The sequence below is a fragment of the Drosophila teissieri genome, chromosome 2R (assembly GCF_016746235.2).
Source record: "Drosophila teissieri strain GT53w chromosome 2R, Prin_Dtei_1.1, whole genome shotgun sequence".
Lineage (NCBI taxonomy): Eukaryota > Metazoa > Arthropoda > Insecta > Diptera > Drosophilidae > Drosophila > Drosophila teissieri.
Genome location: NC_053030.1, coordinates 9692545 through 9711833, shown reverse-complemented (window position 1 = coordinate 9711833; position 19289 = coordinate 9692545). Strand labels below are relative to the sequence as shown.

General features: G+C 47.2%; 1 protein-coding gene across 6 annotated transcripts in view; it reads left to right on the top strand.

Annotated features, from left to right (window-relative positions):
* Positions 1 to 18660, top strand: part of LOC122615084 (bromodomain adjacent to zinc finger domain protein 2B) — a 37372-nt gene extending 18712 nt beyond the window's left edge. The window contains exons 2-17 of one of the 6 annotated variants that reach the window (XM_043789959.1): positions 5304 to 5486; positions 5546 to 5791; positions 6371 to 6858; positions 6917 to 7539; positions 7600 to 8839; positions 8901 to 9173; positions 9396 to 9752; positions 9812 to 9877; positions 9940 to 9984; positions 10385 to 10426; positions 10497 to 14492; positions 15758 to 15879; positions 16117 to 16572; positions 16659 to 17286; positions 17351 to 17472; positions 17538 to 18660. In XM_043789959.1, the coding sequence (XP_043645894.1) occupies positions 5360 to 5486; positions 5546 to 5791; positions 6371 to 6858; positions 6917 to 7539; positions 7600 to 8839; positions 8901 to 9173; positions 9396 to 9752; positions 9812 to 9877; positions 9940 to 9984; positions 10385 to 10426; positions 10497 to 14492; positions 15758 to 15879; positions 16117 to 16572; positions 16659 to 17286; positions 17351 to 17472; positions 17538 to 17694 (8988 nt within the window). In that variant the 5' untranslated portion in view covers positions 5304 to 5359 and the 3' untranslated portion in view covers positions 17695 to 18660. Of the gene's footprint in view, positions 1 to 5303; positions 5487 to 5545; positions 5792 to 6370; positions 6859 to 6916; positions 7540 to 7599; positions 8840 to 8900; positions 9174 to 9395; positions 9753 to 9811; positions 9878 to 9939; positions 9985 to 10384; positions 10427 to 10496; positions 14493 to 15358; positions 15880 to 16116; positions 16573 to 16632; positions 17287 to 17350; positions 17473 to 17537 lie in introns of those variants that run through there. The other 5 variants (XM_043789957.1, XM_043789958.1, XM_043789960.1 and 2 more) reach the window with 5 other exon arrangements.
* Positions 18661 to 19289: the final 629 nt, after the last annotated feature.

Sequence of the window (19289 nt, the reverse complement as noted above, 5' to 3'; positions counted from 1 at the left end):
AAAGCAAAACCCCTTTTTAGTTTAATATTATTTCGATTTAGGGAATCTTTACTGTAATAGAACTGCCTGCGGTTGTCATTGTTGTTGTTCTAGCCTCGCTGCATAAATTCATTTGTTTGCTCCCATTGCTGTTTTTGTTGCTCTCGCTGCTGCTTGTTGTTGTTGCTGCTGTTTTTGCCGCCGCTGCAGTTGTTGTTGTTGCTAGTTCTGTTTCGCTGCCGCTGTCGCTGCGGGCAGAGCAGTCGACGGCAGCGCTTGCTTGGACTTCATTTGGTTTTGTTGTTCTTGTCATGGTTGTTGTTGCCAGCTCCTCTGCTTCTCTGCCCTTCTTCTTCGTGTTCCTTTTCCTCTGCATCTCCTTCCCGCTGGCGTTGTCATTTTCAATTTTAGTTTTGCTGTTCTGCTGATGCCGCTTCTTCGTCCTCCCCTTGCTCTACACCCATTCGCAATTCTCGATTCTCATTCGGCTCGTTTTACTGCCACTTCACTCTGGCTAACCCCTGCCACGCCCCCATTTCTGCACCCACCCAGCCGCACAACTCCCCCCTCCCCGTTTTTGCACCACCCACACGCCAAAGTTGTGTGTCCTTGCACGCTCGTTTCCTGTTCGTTTTGTTGGCCTGTTCGTCCTGTGTGCGACAACCCACGACTTCTCCGCCTCTCTCTCTGCCCTCCGTTTGTTACACGCCCCGTTTCGGTTCAGAGTTTACATTTTATGTGTGTCCCTTTTTTTTTTGCACAGTTTTCTTGCCCAGGCGAGAGACCCAACACCTCCCAATTTTCCCACCCGCCGCCACCACTCGCTGTCGGTTTTCCTCCCAAAAACTGGTTGGCAATATATCCTTCATGATAATGTATTCCAGGCCAGAGAAGTGCAAAACAAGAATAACAGAATCGGCGCAGGATTTTCGTTTCATTTCCAGTCGGCTTTCTTGTTTCAAATATAATTTTCACCCCTTCGTGCCAAGGATTTCATCACATTAATGTTTCTCATAAGTGCCAGATGTTTTTCTGCTAAAAATAATCATATTTCATACAAAAGCAAGTTATCTTCCTACAAATGCTCCTACAAATTTCATGACTAAAGAGCAGGTTGTCGTAGAACAATACAACTTCTGTGCTAGTAGAAAATAAATATAATATATAAGGTTTAAGTTTCAGCAAGGATTGGAAAATCTTTATGCGGTTTTTCCAGCTTTACTTAAATTTTGGGACTTGAGAACTGTTGTATTACTCGTTCTTCTTAATACAAGCTATAATTACCTGATATTTATCTATATTATTGCTAAGTGCGTAAATGTATTTGTAGTTCGATATTTGACCTTCGAACTTAAGAGCAAAGATAAATTTACAACTAAGTATGGTCTTAAGTACAGACAGTCTTGCCTCTTTTCAAGTATTTTCTCGTCATTTGCATCTTTGAAACTTTGTAAAGAGCTTTAAAGGTCTTATTTTCCTAACAATTTCCCACACTGCGAAGCTGTGAAAATGTCTGGATTTAATAAATGTGTGGTAGACGGCTTAATTGGACCAATTAATAAAATTAAACGATTATGCATATTTTATATCGCTGTGGTAAATTTCTCAATTTGAAGAGGCGAACAATTTAAAGCATTTAACAGGTAAATTGCTTAAAATTCTGGCTAAGTGTGCCAGATAGGGTGATGGAAATGAAAGGCGAAAGATAACGGAAGGGATAAAAGTTTCCTGTGTGCGTTTTAGGGAAAGTGCTGAAGTCTTTAAGTAAATGCAATTTAGGAAGGAGCATGTATTTGATTTTTGATTTATGGGTATTGAATGAATGAACTTAAATGAAGTCCGTAGAGTGCATAACTCAGTACCCCAAATTGATTAATAAAAATGGGTACAAAAAAGCGAGTGGAACTTGTTGCGCTGAAGCTGTTGCATTTTCTTGTTGCAGCACTCGATCGCAAGGCGCTGCAGAGCGTTGAAAAGGGAGAGGGATAAAGCAGGCGGGGAAGGGGAAACGAGACTAAAGATCGCGCCAGACGATGACGCAGACGACGGCAGGCTTGTTGGACGCTGAAAAAGGGCAGGGGTATTGCTTTTTGAGTCAATAACCTCGCTCACTCCCCAAGAAAAAAAAACGAGGAAGAGTCAGAAGCACTCACATTGTCCCCCTCTCTTCTACCCGCTCAACGAACATCTCTTTCGCACACATTCCCACACCGGAGGCCGTCAAGAAGAATGAGGGGCAAAAAAAGAAGAATCAAAAGTAGAAGAATGCGCAGAAGAAGTTAAGTCAGAAAGCCAGAAAAACCTTTAATCCAGGAAAGGCAACTACTCAAAAGTGCATTCAATCTTTTGTTTGCGATCAAGTGCATTACAACTACGAAATCCCCAACCCACAGATACAATAATTACTAGATTTCTTATCGGAAATCTTCAGTATAACATCCCGACTCATCTTCGCATTTACTTTTGAAAGCATTTCGTATCTGTATCTCAAAACTAACAGCATTTGAAATACATTGCATCTGAAAGATTTATAACATTATGGGCCCGTTTGTATCGTAATTCTTGCTATCATATATTTATTTAAAGAATAACTAAATAATAATACCTATAAACTGTATAAATAAAATAATGTACATAAATAAACCGAAGGAAAACAAACTAAATAGAAAAAGGATAAAAATATATGAATATTTGGGAGCGTAATAAAGCTAATAGGCGATTTCGAAAAAAAATTCGAGCTCTTCGAATCTATTTTGGTTGTACAAGAAATTCGGATTCAGTAGTTGTTTCTGTGTTCGAGCAATTGATTAGCTTTTCGGGCTTATTGACCAAAGAAAACAGCCGTAAACTTTTTAATAGCAAATCAAACGAAACGGCGGCGCTATCTGCATGTGTGTGGGTATAAGATATAACACGAATTCAAACACACGCAGACCCAATGGAAAGAAACAAAAACGCTAGGGAAAAAACACAACAAATGAAAAAGAAATAAAGGCAACTCATGAGCGATGGACGATGGACAGACAGTCGGCCAGCCAATTGAGCTAGAGAGAGAAGATAATCAAGAGCAAACAACAACGGGTATTCCACGGGGGCGGTGGGCGGCGGGTGGCAGAGGGGTGGTGTGGGATTGGGCTGGTGTGTAGTGGAGTGACGCCAGCACAATATGAGAAGAATTTCACATTTGTTCGCTGCTGTCACTCACAAATATTGATGTGAAAAGACTGGCAGAAGGAGCGGCAGAGGTGGGAGTGAGCGGGTGTGAGAGGCGGCGAGTCACACACAAATACACACAGTGCAAAATGATATGGAAACAACAAGAACAACGCACACACCTTCCCAATCGCCTGCGTCGTCGTTGACTGCGCTGCCGCCCCCGCGACGTCGGCAGAGACAGAGGCAGCAAAGTGTGGCGGTGTCAAAGACAAATGCCCGAATCATATTGCTTGCTCCCTCTGCTCTGCCTCCCTTCAACCTTTCACCCTGCTCCTCCCCCACCCCTTGCGGTGAACCCAAAGGCAAAAGCCCAAGCTGAAGAAGAAGACAAAAGGCAAAGTTTTACAGTGCTACTTCCGCTGAAACATAAAATGCAACTTGGAAAGTGGAAAGAAAGGGATTCAAAGAACAAGAATTGTTAAAATGTGTCCTTGTTTAACAGCACTAAATAGCTAGGTAACCCAATTAAAAAGAACGTAATTACATTTGTATATCTCAATAAGTAGGAACGGAAAACGCTTAAAATTCCATAATCAGAATCCCTTCTAAGGTAAAGCGTAGCGTACTGTCATTAAGCAAGCTCCACTGTACCAAGTCGTTCTGTCCGTTTGTTTTATTTCTTGCTTGTTATAAATTGCCAGAGCTCTTTCGCAGACTCCCCCCTCCCCTCACGCATTCTCTCTCTCCAGCGCTACCACCTCCCTCCCCTTCTAAGAGCGCACATCTGTCGCCTGCCGATGCGTGACAACAAAAAAAATTAAACCGAATGAAAGAAAGCAGGAAAAAGAGTGCGCAATTACAGTTATTAGCGAGCCACAGTGGACCCATCTTAGGCAAACTAAACGCTGGCTCATTAAAGTGATTAATACAGCTAAAACTAATAATAATAATAAAAAGTAAAGGCATAAAGAAAAGTGCAATCATCTACCACGGTGCGTGGCAACAACAAATGTAAAGCGGACCTCTCTGCCTCTCTTTCTCTGCCGCCCGCGCTCTCCCTTTTGCGTTCCGTTTCCGATGGTCCGCCGCCGCCACTTGCGGTTCTTGCGCTCTCCGCACTCTCCACACGCTCATTCGCCGCGAAATCACAAACACAGACGGACGCGTCGCCAAACGGCGCTTGTAAATATTTTTGTTAATTGTACATTTGAATCGCGGAAAATGCAATAGCCAGTGCAAACAATTGCCGTTAACTGCTGTCGCAGCGCAAGTAATAAAAGCAAAGCCCTAAACAGTTAATATAACAGTCTTATAAATCTCCATAACGCAAAAAAGAAACCAAGAGAACATTACAAATTTCATGAATGAATTTACTAAAGTGATACAAACAAAAAAAGAATAACACTGCCGAAAAAGTGCAAATTGCTGTGAACGGATTTTTTTCTTCTTTTTTCGCTTGTGTATGCATCGCTTTTCGCAGTCGCCGCCTGCAGTCTGCGAATGTGTTTGTGTGGGTGTCTTGACTTTTCTTTTTACTTCTTTTCTCTTTTTTCATTAGTGGATGTGGTAAACGTTGCGCATGACTTGTAAAGTTCAAGTTTTCTTCACAAGAGGGATTTTTTCTTTTATTGTTAAACAAAAATGCAATATTGTGCGTAATTTGTCAATTCGCCGTCGCCGTCGACTTGGCTGAGCGCTGAATTCGCCGCTCTGCCGATGACGTGCAGGTGTAGTGGTAAAAGAGAGCAGTCAGCTTCTGCTTCCGTTTTGTGCGTGTACGGTCTCTCTCGCTGGCGTGTAGTTTTTTTAGTTTTGTTTTGCTTTCCATATTTCGGCCGATTCTGCTTTGTGCTCGAGTTTCGCCCAAGCGTTGCGGCATTGCCAACACAGAGAGCGGAGTAATAGCGAAGATTGAAGTTGAAAAATGAAACCGTTTGATGAATGGTATCTTCAAAATACAAGTGTTGTGTATTCACTTGACTTAGTATAACTGTTAAAATACTATATAGAGTGTTCTTGTCCAAATGTGTTATTGTGCTCTTGTAAAAAATTTGAATGAAATAGTTCAATTTACTTAATCTACTTTTAATTAAAATAATTTTACGTACCATTTATATCTTGAATACAAGGAATATCTCATCAAAATGTATTTTCTGAATTCATTGCAGACTCTAAACGCATGTTTCGCACAATAGTTGGTCCTAAGAACTAGGGGATTTTGAACATGAACAAAAATGCCGGCGATGGCAGCGATGGCAAAAACTCAAACAAAAACTCGAATGCGGGAGGGGGTGCTGGAGCCGGGGGGCCACACGACCCCACCGGCCTCCTAGATGCAGCTTCCCTGTTTGGTAAGAATTTTATTGTTGATTTGTAAGTGATGATCTTAAATGTTTTTTCCTTTATCCAGCCTACTGGGGACGTGATCCCACTGGAGCGGCGGCTGCAGCTGCCTCCAATCCGCTCTTCAACTCGCAGTTCAATGCCGCCGCTGCTGCCGGATTGGGTTTATTGCCACAAGCCGGAGGCGCCTCTGCCAATGACCGTTATTCCATGGCAGCAGCAGCTGCGGCGGCGGCGGGAGCCCATCACCACCAGAACACGATGGCAGTGGCCGCTTCCCAGGCCGCCAGTTTGGCCGGTTTGCATCCAGCAAGTGAGTAAAATGTCGGCACATTCCGTATTTTAGTAGCACACCTCAAGAAGAAGTTTGTGACGCCACGAAATTACCGACTGCTTTGGTGCGGTGCGTTAAGGTAACTTCGTCCCATAAAAAAGTCTACGCGAGTTCGATTCCCGCTTGGTGATATCAGTTTTTATCAGCAATGTAATTCCCCCAAATTGTGTGGAGTAAAACAGCAAACATCTTGTCTATCGCGCAGATCGTTTGAAGAAAATACTCCTAGAGCATTTAGTAACTTGCTATTCGCTTTACACTGGCCACGAAGCTTCACCCAGAGCGGGGCAGTGAAAAATGGTCAAGCACAAATATTATATTATATTTTAGTGTACTTTTGTATGTTGAATCTTTTGACCGTTCACTCTACTGGCATACAGATTTCGATAAATTTAAACATATGGTATAATTGCTTTTTAAATCAGTACTGAGTACTGCAATGCAATATTTAGTTTGCTCTTTGGCGTAACTTAAATAACGTATTGAATTGATTTAACTATGCATTAGCATAGATTTTTGTAAAAATCCGTTGCTAACTCGCTGCTAATCGATTTACAGGCTGGTGGTCAATGGCCCAGTTAGCTGCCCAGGATTACTTCAGTCGTCTGCAAGCCTCGGGTCTCTCTCCCTTTCCACATCCCGATTTGGCGGCTGCCTTTGGGCCAGCTGGGATGGGAATGGGCGGCGGTGCTGGTGGAGCGGGTGCGGGAGGAGGTGGAGCAGGAGTACTTGGACAGGGCGGCGGTGGAAACGGCGGAAGTGGCAACGGTGGTGGGGGATCCTCATCTGGCTCCTCCGGCAGCAAGTCGAACAAGTCGCGCAAGGAGAAGCGAGCTGCCCAGCAGCAACAGCAACAACAGCAAAGTCTGGCCAACAGTCTAAATGCGGCAGCTGCGGCGGCAGCAGCAGCAGCAGCCAATAATCCAGCCGCCGCGCTGGCCAGCATGCATGGTTTTGGGGTAGGAGTTCCGGGCACCAGCATTCCGTCGGTGAGCACGGGTAGCGGATCGATATCCACAAATAGTGGAGGTCATGGAAGTTACAAGGTGAGAATAAACACGATATATCTAAATGAAAAACTTAAATCCTTTTTTATCTTATTAGAGCACGGCCAGCGCTTATGGCAAGCCCTCGACTATGACGAGCAGCAGCATGGCTAATAATCCAGGCTCTGCCTACGATCCGGTGACCCTGCACAAGGAGCTGCTGGCCATGCAGGCCGTGGCAGCCGCTGCTTCCGGCTCAGGATCAAGCGGTTCCTCGGGCAAGAAGTCCGGTGGGGGTGGCTCCTCATCGTCCTCGATGCATGGCCTTGGCATGGGAATTGGCGGCGGCGGCGGAATGATGTCCAGTGGCAAAGCTTCGACCAGTGTGAGCGCCAGCAATTCCTCATTGGGAGGAATGCATCCCAGTTTAACCAGCAGCAATCCGCTGATGTCGCCCCATGCGGGCTTGGGCTCCTCGTCTTCATCATCGAGCAAGGATCGGGACAAAAACAATCCCTCGCTCAACGCTCTTAACTCGCTCTCACAGTTTGGAGCGTTGGGAATGACGCCGCAGCAGAGCATGCAGGCGGCAATGAATGCTTTTGCAGCCAGCACAGGTGTGTCGCCATCCGCCACGGTAACGTCCTCGCCGCATCACTCCTCCCAGCAGCAGCAGCAAATGGGAGGCAACAGTTCCACGTCGGGATCGGGCAAATCCAGTTCTAAGGATTACATGATGGGGTAATTTAAGCTTGAGCCATCACACTATTTTACACTACTAATTATATTATTCCCCAACAGTACTGGTAGTGAGCACCCATCTCTGCTCGGAGTTCGCTTACCACCGGACACGGAGATAATCAAGTACACGTCCTCGATTGTGGGACCCAAGATTCCTGGTACTACCTCGCGCGGTCGCAAAAAGACTATTTCCGAAACAGAACAGCAAACAACACAACAACAACAGAAACAACAACACCAAGCAGAACAACACCTACTCCAACAACAGCAACAAGCACAAAAAGAGCTCGACAGCACCAAAAATGCCATTTCCTCTCTGCTTGCATTTCCAGGTCTCAGTCCCGCGAAGCGGGCTAGACTCGAAATGGAGTACGCGGCAATGGCTGCGGCCGCTCAGCAGCAGCATCAGCAGGCACAGCAGCAACATCAGGCGCAGCAGCAACTCCACGGGATGCTCGGAGCAGCCGGGATCCCGGGAATGGCTGGACTGGTCGGTCTGCCTGGCATGAGTGGTAATCCCCTCGATCAGTTGACTGTAAGCAAGGCCAGTTCTTCAACGGCTCCCACAACCAGTAGCAGTTCCTCCTCAGCAGGGAGCAACCTGCTCAACCAGAGCAACAGTGATCGCGTGGAGGTGATCAAACTGCCACCAACAATCACTTCCAACGGAGCCTATAATCTCTCAAGTAAGGGAAAAGAGGTGCACGACCTCACCACCGACATGGCTCCCACCTCTGGAGGTGTGAATCTCAGCCTAAAGTCCAACGCGAGCGGCAGCGCCCTGACGCCCAGCGGTGCCGTCGGCTCAGCCAGCAATCCCATAACCATCGATGACTTTGACGCACCACTTAATCTTTCCATGAAGCCCTCGGATAAGAGCAACAGTAGCTCATCAAATGCAGCAGCAGGGGGCTCCTCCTCTTCCACTGCAGCATTGGCTAACTTGGCGAGCGATTATCAGGCAGCGTCCAGTGGTCAGAGCGGCAATAGCCTGCAAAGTTTAAGCTCTATTACAGCTGCCTTGGGTGGAACTGGAGGTATGCCTGGTGGTTCCATATCCGGCAGCGGAGGAACCTCTCCAGCTCCGGCTGGTTCTGGATCAGGAGCCGCGGGTGGTGGCTCGGGATCTGGTTCCGGGGGTGGATCGTCCTCTTACAAAGAGGGAAGACCTCGTAACCTGGGACGTGGCGTATCCAAGCCCAAGAAGAACACAGTGGCTTCACTGCTGGCTCAATCCCGAGCTGTGGGCCTCAAACCTATGCTCGCCACCCAACAACTTCTTCAACAGGGTGCTGATATTGTAAGTTAATCTGTGAATAAATCATGAAATACCATGAAACTTAACACTTTCGAATTTTTAGGAGAAAATCCGCCTGGCACTGAGCGAAGCCAATGCCCATATGGAGACTTCTACGGATTCCGAGAGCGTGGCTGCCGAAAGTGGACTTTCAGAGTCTGAGAGTGAGGATGCCAACATCCTGAATGTAGCGGAGCTAAGGGTGCCACTGGAATTGGGCTGGAAGCGGGAGACGGTGATTCGTGGACTGACTAAACAAGGCCAGATCCGTGGAGAGGTCACCTATTATGCTCCAGGAAGCACGACGCCGCTGAAGAGCAACGGACAGGTTTTTGCTGTGAGTTTGTAGGGCGACTTTTTTGAATATATTAAAGCAAATTCTGTAACACAAAATGGTAACTCTAAACCACTACAAAATTATAATTGGGGTTTAAAATATAATTAGAAAAGTTTTAATTTATATTTTTCTTATAAAGCATAAAATTTAAAAAATTGGCTACAATGCACACAAGTATATTCACTTTCTAAGAACTTAGCTAATTCATGTAACCATTCACAGATCCTGGATCAGCAGCCATCGAATCTAAGCCGTGAAAACTTCAGTTTCTCCGCGCGAGCCATTGTTGGTTCATTCCTGCAGCCCGCACCACCGCCGTACGCCAATGATGGCGAGTACATACGGATGACGGACGAGGACGTGGCCAAGCGGCTAGAGGATCTGAAGGTCTTCACCCGGCAGACACTTAACGTGGAACAGCGGATTGAGATCGCAAAGCAACAGCAGGCGATGCGAGATGCCAAGAAGCTGCAGAAGGAGGAATTGGCCAGAAATAAGGAGAAGGCTCGTCAGGAGAAGAACTCCAAGTTGGAGCAGCAGCGCAAGGACAAGGAGCTCAAGAATCAGCAGGCTATTGAGGTAATTTGAAAGATTAAGACTTGTGAAGATTATGTGCTTATGCGAACTCATATTTTTAGGAGCGCAAAAAGCGTCAGGAGGAACTAGATCGCCTTAAGCAAGAGGAATTGCTTAAGAAGCAACAGGTTAGTCTAGATTACTGAGCTCTGCTGAAATCGGTGTATAATTCTGTTTTGTTTTGCAATAGGAGAAAGAAAAGCGTCGTCAGGAGGCCATTTTAGCTAAGGAACAGGTACTTAATGCCTTACCTTCTGTCTTGTGCTTGATACCAATCCGATCACTTTCCTTTTAATATTTGGGACAAAAGAAACTATTTTAGCTTTCCAAAACGAAATTTATTTATTGCTTCAAGACTTGTTTCTTTGTGCCTTTATTTCCTGTTCCTTTCTCTTGTCTATACATTAATCTTTTTAAATTTTATTTACTGATGCCATTTCGGTGATTTGTGCTATTGAAATTCCAAATTTGTTGTCTAAATTGAGCTTTTGTTGAACTTTTTATCGTGTTTCGGAGTGTCCGACCTATCTGCTTGTTGGTTTTTGTTTATCAGGGGTCGCAAAAGACCAACTTTGCCATTCGGTATCAGTTACTTCCTTCAAGATATTAACCAAAACCAACCTTTTTTAATTTAGGAACTACAGAAACAGAAAGAAATGCTGTTGGCCGCCGAAATGGTAAGAGGACTAGATAATCCCTTGGAATATGTAATAATATGCATTAAACTTTGTTATTTTCTCTCCAAAGGAACGAGAACGTCGTCGCCAACACATGAGTCTCATTCGGATGTTGGAGCTTCGTCGGAAATTCGAGGATCGTGAAAAGAAGAAACATCAGCTGGTGCTGGACCGTTTGCTTCTGCGTGAGCGTCGTATGGCGGAGCGCAAACGAGATGCGGAGATTTTGCAGTTGATAAGGCGTCCTAATGAGGACTCTGAAATGCCACAAGAACTGGTAATCCCAGAGCTGGACAGGATTGCGGGCAACAGACTTCCCGGCCAGGCAATGGCCGATTTGCTCATGGTCTTTGAGTTCCTGCACAATTTCGGGGAGACTCTGGGCTTTGACATGGAATCGCTGCCCTCGCTTCAAAACCTGCATGATGCTTTAATGAGCGATAGCAATGCGGATGCGGAGGAGGAGTTGCTGTCGGTCATGACGCATCTATTGGTTTGTGCCATTGAGGATCCAGGTGTTCCCAATCCCGGCCGACACACCACTTTACTGGGTCAATCCCTTCGCAATGCGGACATCACCAACTCGAATGTATCCGAAATCCTAAGGATTTATCTGTATGCCACGGCCACAGGTGAAGTGCGTCAAATGCACGGAATCACTGTGGATCGTGAGCGAGAGAGAAGGGTGCCAGATCATCACCAACTAGATAGCGATACCACCACTCACTCGCACTCAGTAAAGAACCATGAGTATTATAAGCTTCTCCATGAAAACGACACCTGGAAGTTGTCGCAATCGCTGAAAGATCGGCCCTTCGTTGCGTTGAATCCCACCCGTAAAGCCCAAATGCTGGCCCATCTTTGCAATGACCTGCTCATGAACAAGGCCGTGCTCCGCCAGATTGATGGAAGCCTGGAAACTTGCGCCCAGATGCGAAAGGAGAAATACATGACGGACATGAAGGTGCGCAAGTACAAGGCTCTTCACATGCGCAAGGCTCGCATTGAGGCCTATGAACGAGCTCAGGCGGAGCGTGAGGCGGCCATGCAGGCGTTGATGGCACAGCAGAAACTGGATGCAGAACGTCTTAAGGCGGAGGAGGAAGCCAAGGCCGCGGCAGCAGAGGAAGCAGCAGCTGCAGCCGGAACAGATGGAGAGGCAACCAAAGGTGGCTCACCCAATGGCGAGAAGGCAGAAGATGGCGATCAAGATGTAGAGGGAGCCGCCAAGGAACCCCAACAGCAGCAACCAATGGAAGTGGATGGCGTGGTCGATGAGGAATCTCTTGTAAGTCCGGCCAAACCCATCATCCAAACGGACAACAGTCTGACGCCCAGCAAACAGGACATGCCCACACCCACCTACCAAATTAATGGATCCAGTACACCTACCACAAGTGCTGTCACTGGAGGCGACATGAATGCTCTGCTGCAGGCCAAGAAAAGCGGCGCCCGGAACTCCATCAACGATGAACACCACCACGACGTTAGTATTATTGACGATGATCTTTCCGACTTGGATTCGGAGATCACGAATGTCGAGGAGGACGAGGACAATCGCTTGAGTGCCGATGAGTTGCAGAAGAAGCTCGACAAGATTGTCAGAGCTTCCCTTAACTGCAAAGAGGCGCTGGAGAAGAGCACCAATCAGCTGAGAGCAGCGTGCTTCGGGCAGGATCGCTTCTGGCGTCGCTACTGGAAGTTGCCCAAGGCTGGTGGTATTTTTATTGAAGCACTTGAGTCGGCCCAGAATGATATATGTGGTTACCATGAGGCATTGGAGGGCATGGATGACAAAAAGGATGCAAATGACGAGAAGGAGAACCCCGAAAATGAGAAAGATATTGCGGCGGAGTCCAGTGAGCAAGCAATGGAGGTGGATGAGTCTGAAACGAAACTGGAAGATGGTGTTCCAGCTCCGGACGTCGAGATGCCTGAATCTAATCAACAGAACGCTCATCAGGATGAGGAAGATGACGATGATGATGTGACTGAAATCAACAAGGTGGAACCGGAAATTGTTGATCTGGGCGATGATGATGACGACGCAGCTCCTCCACTGCCCAAGATTGAACCTCCCAGGCCAGAGATCAAAGTGAAATCAGAGATGGAGCTAATGGGTCCACCACCCACGACCATGATATCCACTAAGACCGACTTTGAAGCTGAAATTAAAATACCCTCTATGCCCGGCATCTTGATGCCGCCTACCCTCAACAACAACAACACCAATAATAACAATAACAACAATGGAAGCGACAACTGTGATAAGTTGGACTCTGGTTTGGGACTAGGACAGCAGCCGCAGCAGCAGAACTTTAGCCAGTCTGTGATCAAGACGGAGGATGTGAAAAAAGAGGATGACTGCATAATAGTGTCTACATCCAGTATCGACGATACACCAAAGTGGTTCTCCATTGTCCGCCGGGAGGTTCCACTCATCAGTGAGCTGCCAGCGGAGGAAGGAGGCGTGGTGGGCCAGGAACTGCAGATCAGCTATGCAAATCAGAACTGCTCGGCCCAGCTGCAGCTGCAAGGCCATCCGTGGGATCTGATCAACAACATGCAGTACTATTCGATTCCAATGGACGAATGCAAGGTGGACACCAGCAAACTGGGCCACGAGTGCATCTTCTCGCTGAGTGGGCTCGATGAAAAGCAAATGCTAGCCAAGGTGGAGGAGTATAAGGCCCACAAGGTGGAGTCAAAAAACGGTCTGGGCTCTCCTCATCGCCACCACGAGACTAAAGATGATGAGGAGCAGGCCAAGCTGAAGTTGGACAAGGAGATGGACACCGAAATGGAAACAGATGCAGATGAGCTTGCCGGCAAGGATTTTCGCTTGCGCTCTGATGCACCACCGGATACGGGAGGAGGGGCCAGCGAGGGAACTGATGTGAAGCCCAAGATGGAGCTTCGTTTGGATGAGGCGTTATCACAGGCATATTACCACAACATAGCCAATATGTCATTGAGCAGTGTTCAAACTTATATACCCATCGACATCCCTCTGCCGCTTTCCATGACCCCCGATGAGCATCGTCTGCTGGAGCAGGTTAAGCTGGCAGGTTTTCCGGAACGAGTTCACGGCGTTTACGTGCCTCGCAGGCAGCGCTACGGCTGGTGGCAATTGGATGATGAACAGAAGCTGCGCCAGCTGCTCAAAACACTCAATCCGTCCGGTTTGAGGGAGCGCGAACTGCAGGAGAATCTCCAACGTTTCCTAGGACTGGAACAGCCATTGGGTGTGAATTATCAGCTGAAATCGGACACCGATTTCCCGGAGGAATTCCTAATGCCTGACAAGAAGGGCGACTGGAATCCCAAGGTGGCCAAACGAGTGGAGCTTGCCCTTATCGAACAACTAGAATCGCTGGAGGACAAGGTGGCCAGTGCTTCCATGCAACTGAAGAACTGGCAATTGCCCAACCGCGTGGAGAGTGAACTTACCTTGGACTCGCAGGAGGATGTCACCGAGGAGGATTTCGTGAGCATCATACCCATGATTCGTGAAAGAATCATTGACTTGGAGGCAAATATCGAAAGGCGTTACTTGAAGCCGCCGTTGGGCTCGCAGACAGGCGATGCCCATTTGGCGGTGATTGCTCAGAACCAGCATACCAGCACCCAGACGCAGAACTCCGCATCGGCAGCCGCATATCTCCTGCAGATGCAACAGCAGCAGCAGCAACAGCAGTTGGCCCAACAGCAGCAGCAGCAACAGGGTTCCGGTACGGGAAATAGCATGAATCCCGCATCCTTCAACGAGCGTACTATGGCTTTGGCGGCAGCAGCCGCGGGGCCAGGAAACGCAACCGGAGGAGCAAACTCGGCAGTCGTAGCAGGAGCCACGCCCTGCGAATCGGGCAGCGGAGAAGCGAACTCCGGCAACGCGTCACCGGCCAGCAACTGCGACAGCGATCGGGACGAGAAGGTGGAGCAGATCCCCAAGGGATTGGTGCAGTGGCGTGACGCAGTGTCCCGATCGCACACCACCGCCCAGCTGGCGATGGCCCTGTACGTGCTGGAATCCTGCGTGGCCTGGGACAAGAGCATTATGAAAGCGGTAAGATTAGGAGGGTTTTGAAAACCTTTGAGAATTTCCGATAAGAAAACGATAACCTGCTTGGCACCCGCCTATATTTGTGGTCCATTTCATTGTTGTTTTGGCTGCACACACACTAACACCCACTACTCACACCCCACACACATAATTGTACACACATGCATTGCACATCCATCTAATATTTCGACACACTAACCGGTATTCACCACAACTGAAACGGAGGTTTTGAAAATTTAGTGGAGAACTTGCATCACAGTTGTTTTATGATTTGTATTCTTGACTTGCATTTTAAGTTTTCTCTATACGTTTGGTTTTTTTTAATGCAATTCTCTTTTATTGAAATAGAGTCAAAGAAATAGTAATTTATACAAGGACAATAAGGCACTTTGCGTTATTTTTTGTATGGTAGATTGTAATTTTAAAAGAATATGCAACTGTGATTACACTTCTCAGTGAAATTTTTTCTTTTAGTACATATGTAGTTAAGTAGTTTTGAAAAGCCCCTTTGCATAAAAAACGTGGAAATTGCCTGTGAAATTAATTCGAATTTTGTTTTATTTCTCCTTCCGATTTTGTTTTTCCTTCTTAACTGTCTCTTGCTGAATGTTTGACTTGTTTGTTGCTTGTGGTGTTTCATGGTGTTCTTTAAACAAAATACAACAAATTTAACGCTTTCATACTCACACACACACATACAAATACATTATCCACCACTCACACACACATGTACATGAATGCTTTGGTTGCCCATTACCGTTTACCGTTTACCGATAACCGCTAAACCCCTACAAACGAAACCCACCAAACCCACCACGACTGTTAATCCCACCCTTCAAACGAACCGTTTCGAACTGCCATCCGAAAAGTATGCAACAAAAAACAAGTCCAGCAAAAAGAAGAGCAGCGCCAAAAAGCAGGCAACACCCTCGAAGAAGCAGCAGCAGAAGAAAAAGAAAAAGGAGCAGCAGTTGACCCCCAATGGAAAAGACAGCAAAACCGCAATCAATAAGCCAGAAAACAAGGCTCCGCTGAGCATCAAAATCAACCTAAAGGCTCTGGCCCAAAATGGGCAGTGTTTGCTGAATCAAGCCCAAACTAAAGCACCCCCTATCCTAACCAAATCCCCAACTGCATCCCCATCCTCCCACACAAACACTAGCGACTCCGACTCGGACTTTGGCAAACGGACGAAGAAGAAGAGCGGCGGCAAACGCAGACGCTCGGCCAACAAAACAAACTCTAGCAAATATTCCAATTCCTTACAGAATTGCCAGTTCTGCACGTCCGGCGAAAACGAGGACAAGTTGCTACTGTGCGACGGCTGCGACAAGGGCTATCACACCTATTGCTTCAAGCCCAAGATGGACAACATTCCCGATGGCGATTGGTGAGTACCAGTACCAGAACAAGTACCAGTCCTCTATCTCTAAACATCCTCATTCCTCACATGTCACTGTCATAGATTACCAAAAAGAAAACACATTAATCCGCGTTGTCTTGTTGAGCGTTGATCGTTAACCTTTGAGAAACTGTGGCACTGTTCCTCTCTCTCTCTGTTCCCAACTGCAATCCCTGATCTGATGAACATTTAGTAACTTCAAAACCTTTCCCTCTGCTATTCCAGGTACTGCTACGAGTGCGTGAACAAGGCCACCAATGAGCGCAAGTGCATCGTTTGCGGCGGTCATCGTCCTTCGCCCGTGGGCAAGATGATCTACTGTGACTTGTGTCCCCGTGCCTACCACGCTGACTGCTATATACCGCCGCTGCTGAAGGTACCGCGTGGCAAGTGGTACTGCCACGGCTGCATCTCACGGGCGCCTCCGCCGAAGAAGAGAAGTGCCGGCGGAACGTCCGGCAGCAGCAGCAAATCCAGGAGGGACAGGGATAGGGAGTCGGGCGGCTCGGCCAAGCGGCGTAGCGACAACAGCAAGACGCCAGCCATGGAGCACATGCAGCAGCAGCAGCAGATGCCACTGGCAGGCGGGGATTCCCACCACCATCATCATCATCAGCAGCCGCCGTCGCTGAACTCCTCGCACGATGAGTCGATGAATTCTCTGCCGGCGGCTCCTCTGAGGTGAGTGTGGGGGCCTGCGGGCGGCTGAATGGGCGGCGGAGTACACGGTCCGGGTTCCAGTTAAATAATGCCTCTGCTCTCTGCAGTCCGGCGCACTCGGTGGTCTCGGCTACGACCTACGACGACCAGCACCATGCCAACAACTCGGTCGATGGCAACAGCCGCTTCCACGCGCATCTCATTCCCCCGTCAAACAATGGCACTGCGGCTCTGCTGGAAGATGTGCCGGGCGGCGGCAGTGTGATGCCCGGTGGCTACCCAGTTTATACGCCAGTTGCGGCTGGCAACTTCTCAGCCGGATTGATTAACCAAGCGCCGGTGCCGCCAGCGATGCCGTTTGCCAACGTGGTCGCCATGTCGCCACGGGCTGTCACGCCCACCCGCACCCGAACGCCCACACCGACGCCAGCACCCACTCCGCCACCACCACCGCCGACACCGCTGCTCATGCAGGCCTCGCCCACAGCTACCGCCCTCCATGTAAACGCCTGCCAGTCGCCGCCCCAACAACAGCACGCGCAGCTGATGACCATGCCCTCGCCACCAGCCATTGGAGTTGGAACGGCTACTAACCAAATGTCGCCGCCGCCCATCAACATACATGCCATTCAGGAAGCCAAGGAGAAGCTGAAGCAGGAGAAGAAGGAGAAGCACGCCACCAAGAAGCTCATGAAGGAGCTGGCCGTCTGCAAGACGCTATTGGGGGAAATGGAGGTGGGAACTAAACGAATCCTTTAATAAATTGGTTACCTAATGTGGTGTGCATTACTTCTTGCAGCTTCATGAGGACTCGTGGCCATTTCTTTTGCCAGTGAACACCAAGCAGTTTCCCACATATCGAAAAATAATCAAAACTCCCATGGACTTGTCCACAATCAAAAAGAAACTGCAAGATTTGAGGTCAGTAACGCAACTTAACTCCTTTAAAAACCACAAACTCACTAGTTGAACTTTGATTTGAACAGCTACAAAACCCGTGAGGACTTCTGCGTGGACGTGCGCCAGATCTTCGACAATTGTGAGATGTTTAACGAGGACGATTCGCCCGTTGGCAAGGCAGGCCACGGCATGCGCAAGTTCTTCGAGTCACGCTGGGGTGAACTGACGGACAAGCACTCCTGATCCTGCTCCACCAGCCTGCCACAGATCCAGATGGCCACCAGCACCAGTAACACCATCAGCATTGGCACCATTGGCACCACCGGCACCATCGTCACACCGAACAACATGGCCGTTACAGCAACGCATCCCATTGAAATGGTCACCCTGATCGCGGCAACGCAAAAGGATGAGGAGGCAGCCGTGGAGACGACAACAGCATTAACTGAAGCAGCACAATTTTGGTCAAGAGATTAGATTAGGTTAAGCAGAGATTGTACATAAATGGGAGAAAGGAGAGGGTTAGTTATAGTCTAGAAGCGCAGCATACACATTAATATATATATTTATATATAGTAGATATATAAACACACACGCGAAAGTATTCAACGTCCTACGTCGCTAAAGACCTTGGAAAGGGGTAGCTTTGATTAAATTAAATCACCAGCCAAGGCGAACAACAAGCATGCAAGTGAAGAAGTGTATTCAGATTTTAAGCATCCAAGGGCGGCAAAAAGAGAAGCAGCAGCAGCAACAGTATAAACACAAACTATTAACCGACATAAACTAGCAGTTAGAAAACGTATCGCATAAGAAGCCATCTACAGTAGACGCCCGGACTGGATGAACGCTGACAAATGACAAAAGAACACGTACAAAAACTGTCTACCAATTTCCGATCCGATCCGATCGATCGATCCATCGTTTGAACAGTATTTTGTGCACAAAGCCGCGTCGCTTTATTTTCTACACTTACAATTCGAACTCTAATTTTAACAACTATTTTTTAAGCACCAACGAAGCGCTCATTTAAGTTTTAAAGTGTATTTTGTACTTATAGCAACTCCGAAATCTGTATTTAAACGTATTATAACTAGAGCTAACAGTTGCCCAGGCAAAGATGCGAACAATTATACTCAAAAGGCGGTGCGAGGAGGACTTGTAAATGTAAATGAAAGCATATTAAAATTAAATGTATTAAATTATTTATTCTGTGTAAATTTTCCACACTGTAGTTGGTACTTTGATCGTAACTTTGGCAAATCGCAAATACAACTCGAAATCAAATCAAATCGAAACCGAGAGTAAATTTAAATTAACTTATCCGAACGAAAGAAGCCGACGAAGCAGGAAGGAAGTGCAGTGAGGAAGTGCAGTAAGGCAGTGCAGTGGACATATCCTAGCGGGATCTAAGCGCAACTCCAGGACAGTATTAGAGGCAGTGGGATCCGGCTAGCAAGGCATTTGACATTTTAGCTGTACATATAAAGGAAGTAGCCCGCATACCAAATTCAAGCCGATGCAAGCAATACAGATACAGACAGATACGCCTATATAGACGGTGAAATTGTTGGGGGAGTTACAAATGTTACATATAAATTACTATATACACAGAATACGAATTAGCAAAGCAATGATATTTACACGGTGGTATCTACATTTTTGAATAAATCGAAACTCATTTGCAGTGCAGCACAATAATTGAATGAAATTGAAACTGAAACTAAAGCAGAAACTGAAACAGAAACAGCAACATAGAGCGAAGAATGATTTTAGAGCGTGCGAGGGCGGCCAGTCAATATCAATATCAGTATCTTTTGCAACAAGACGATAATAGT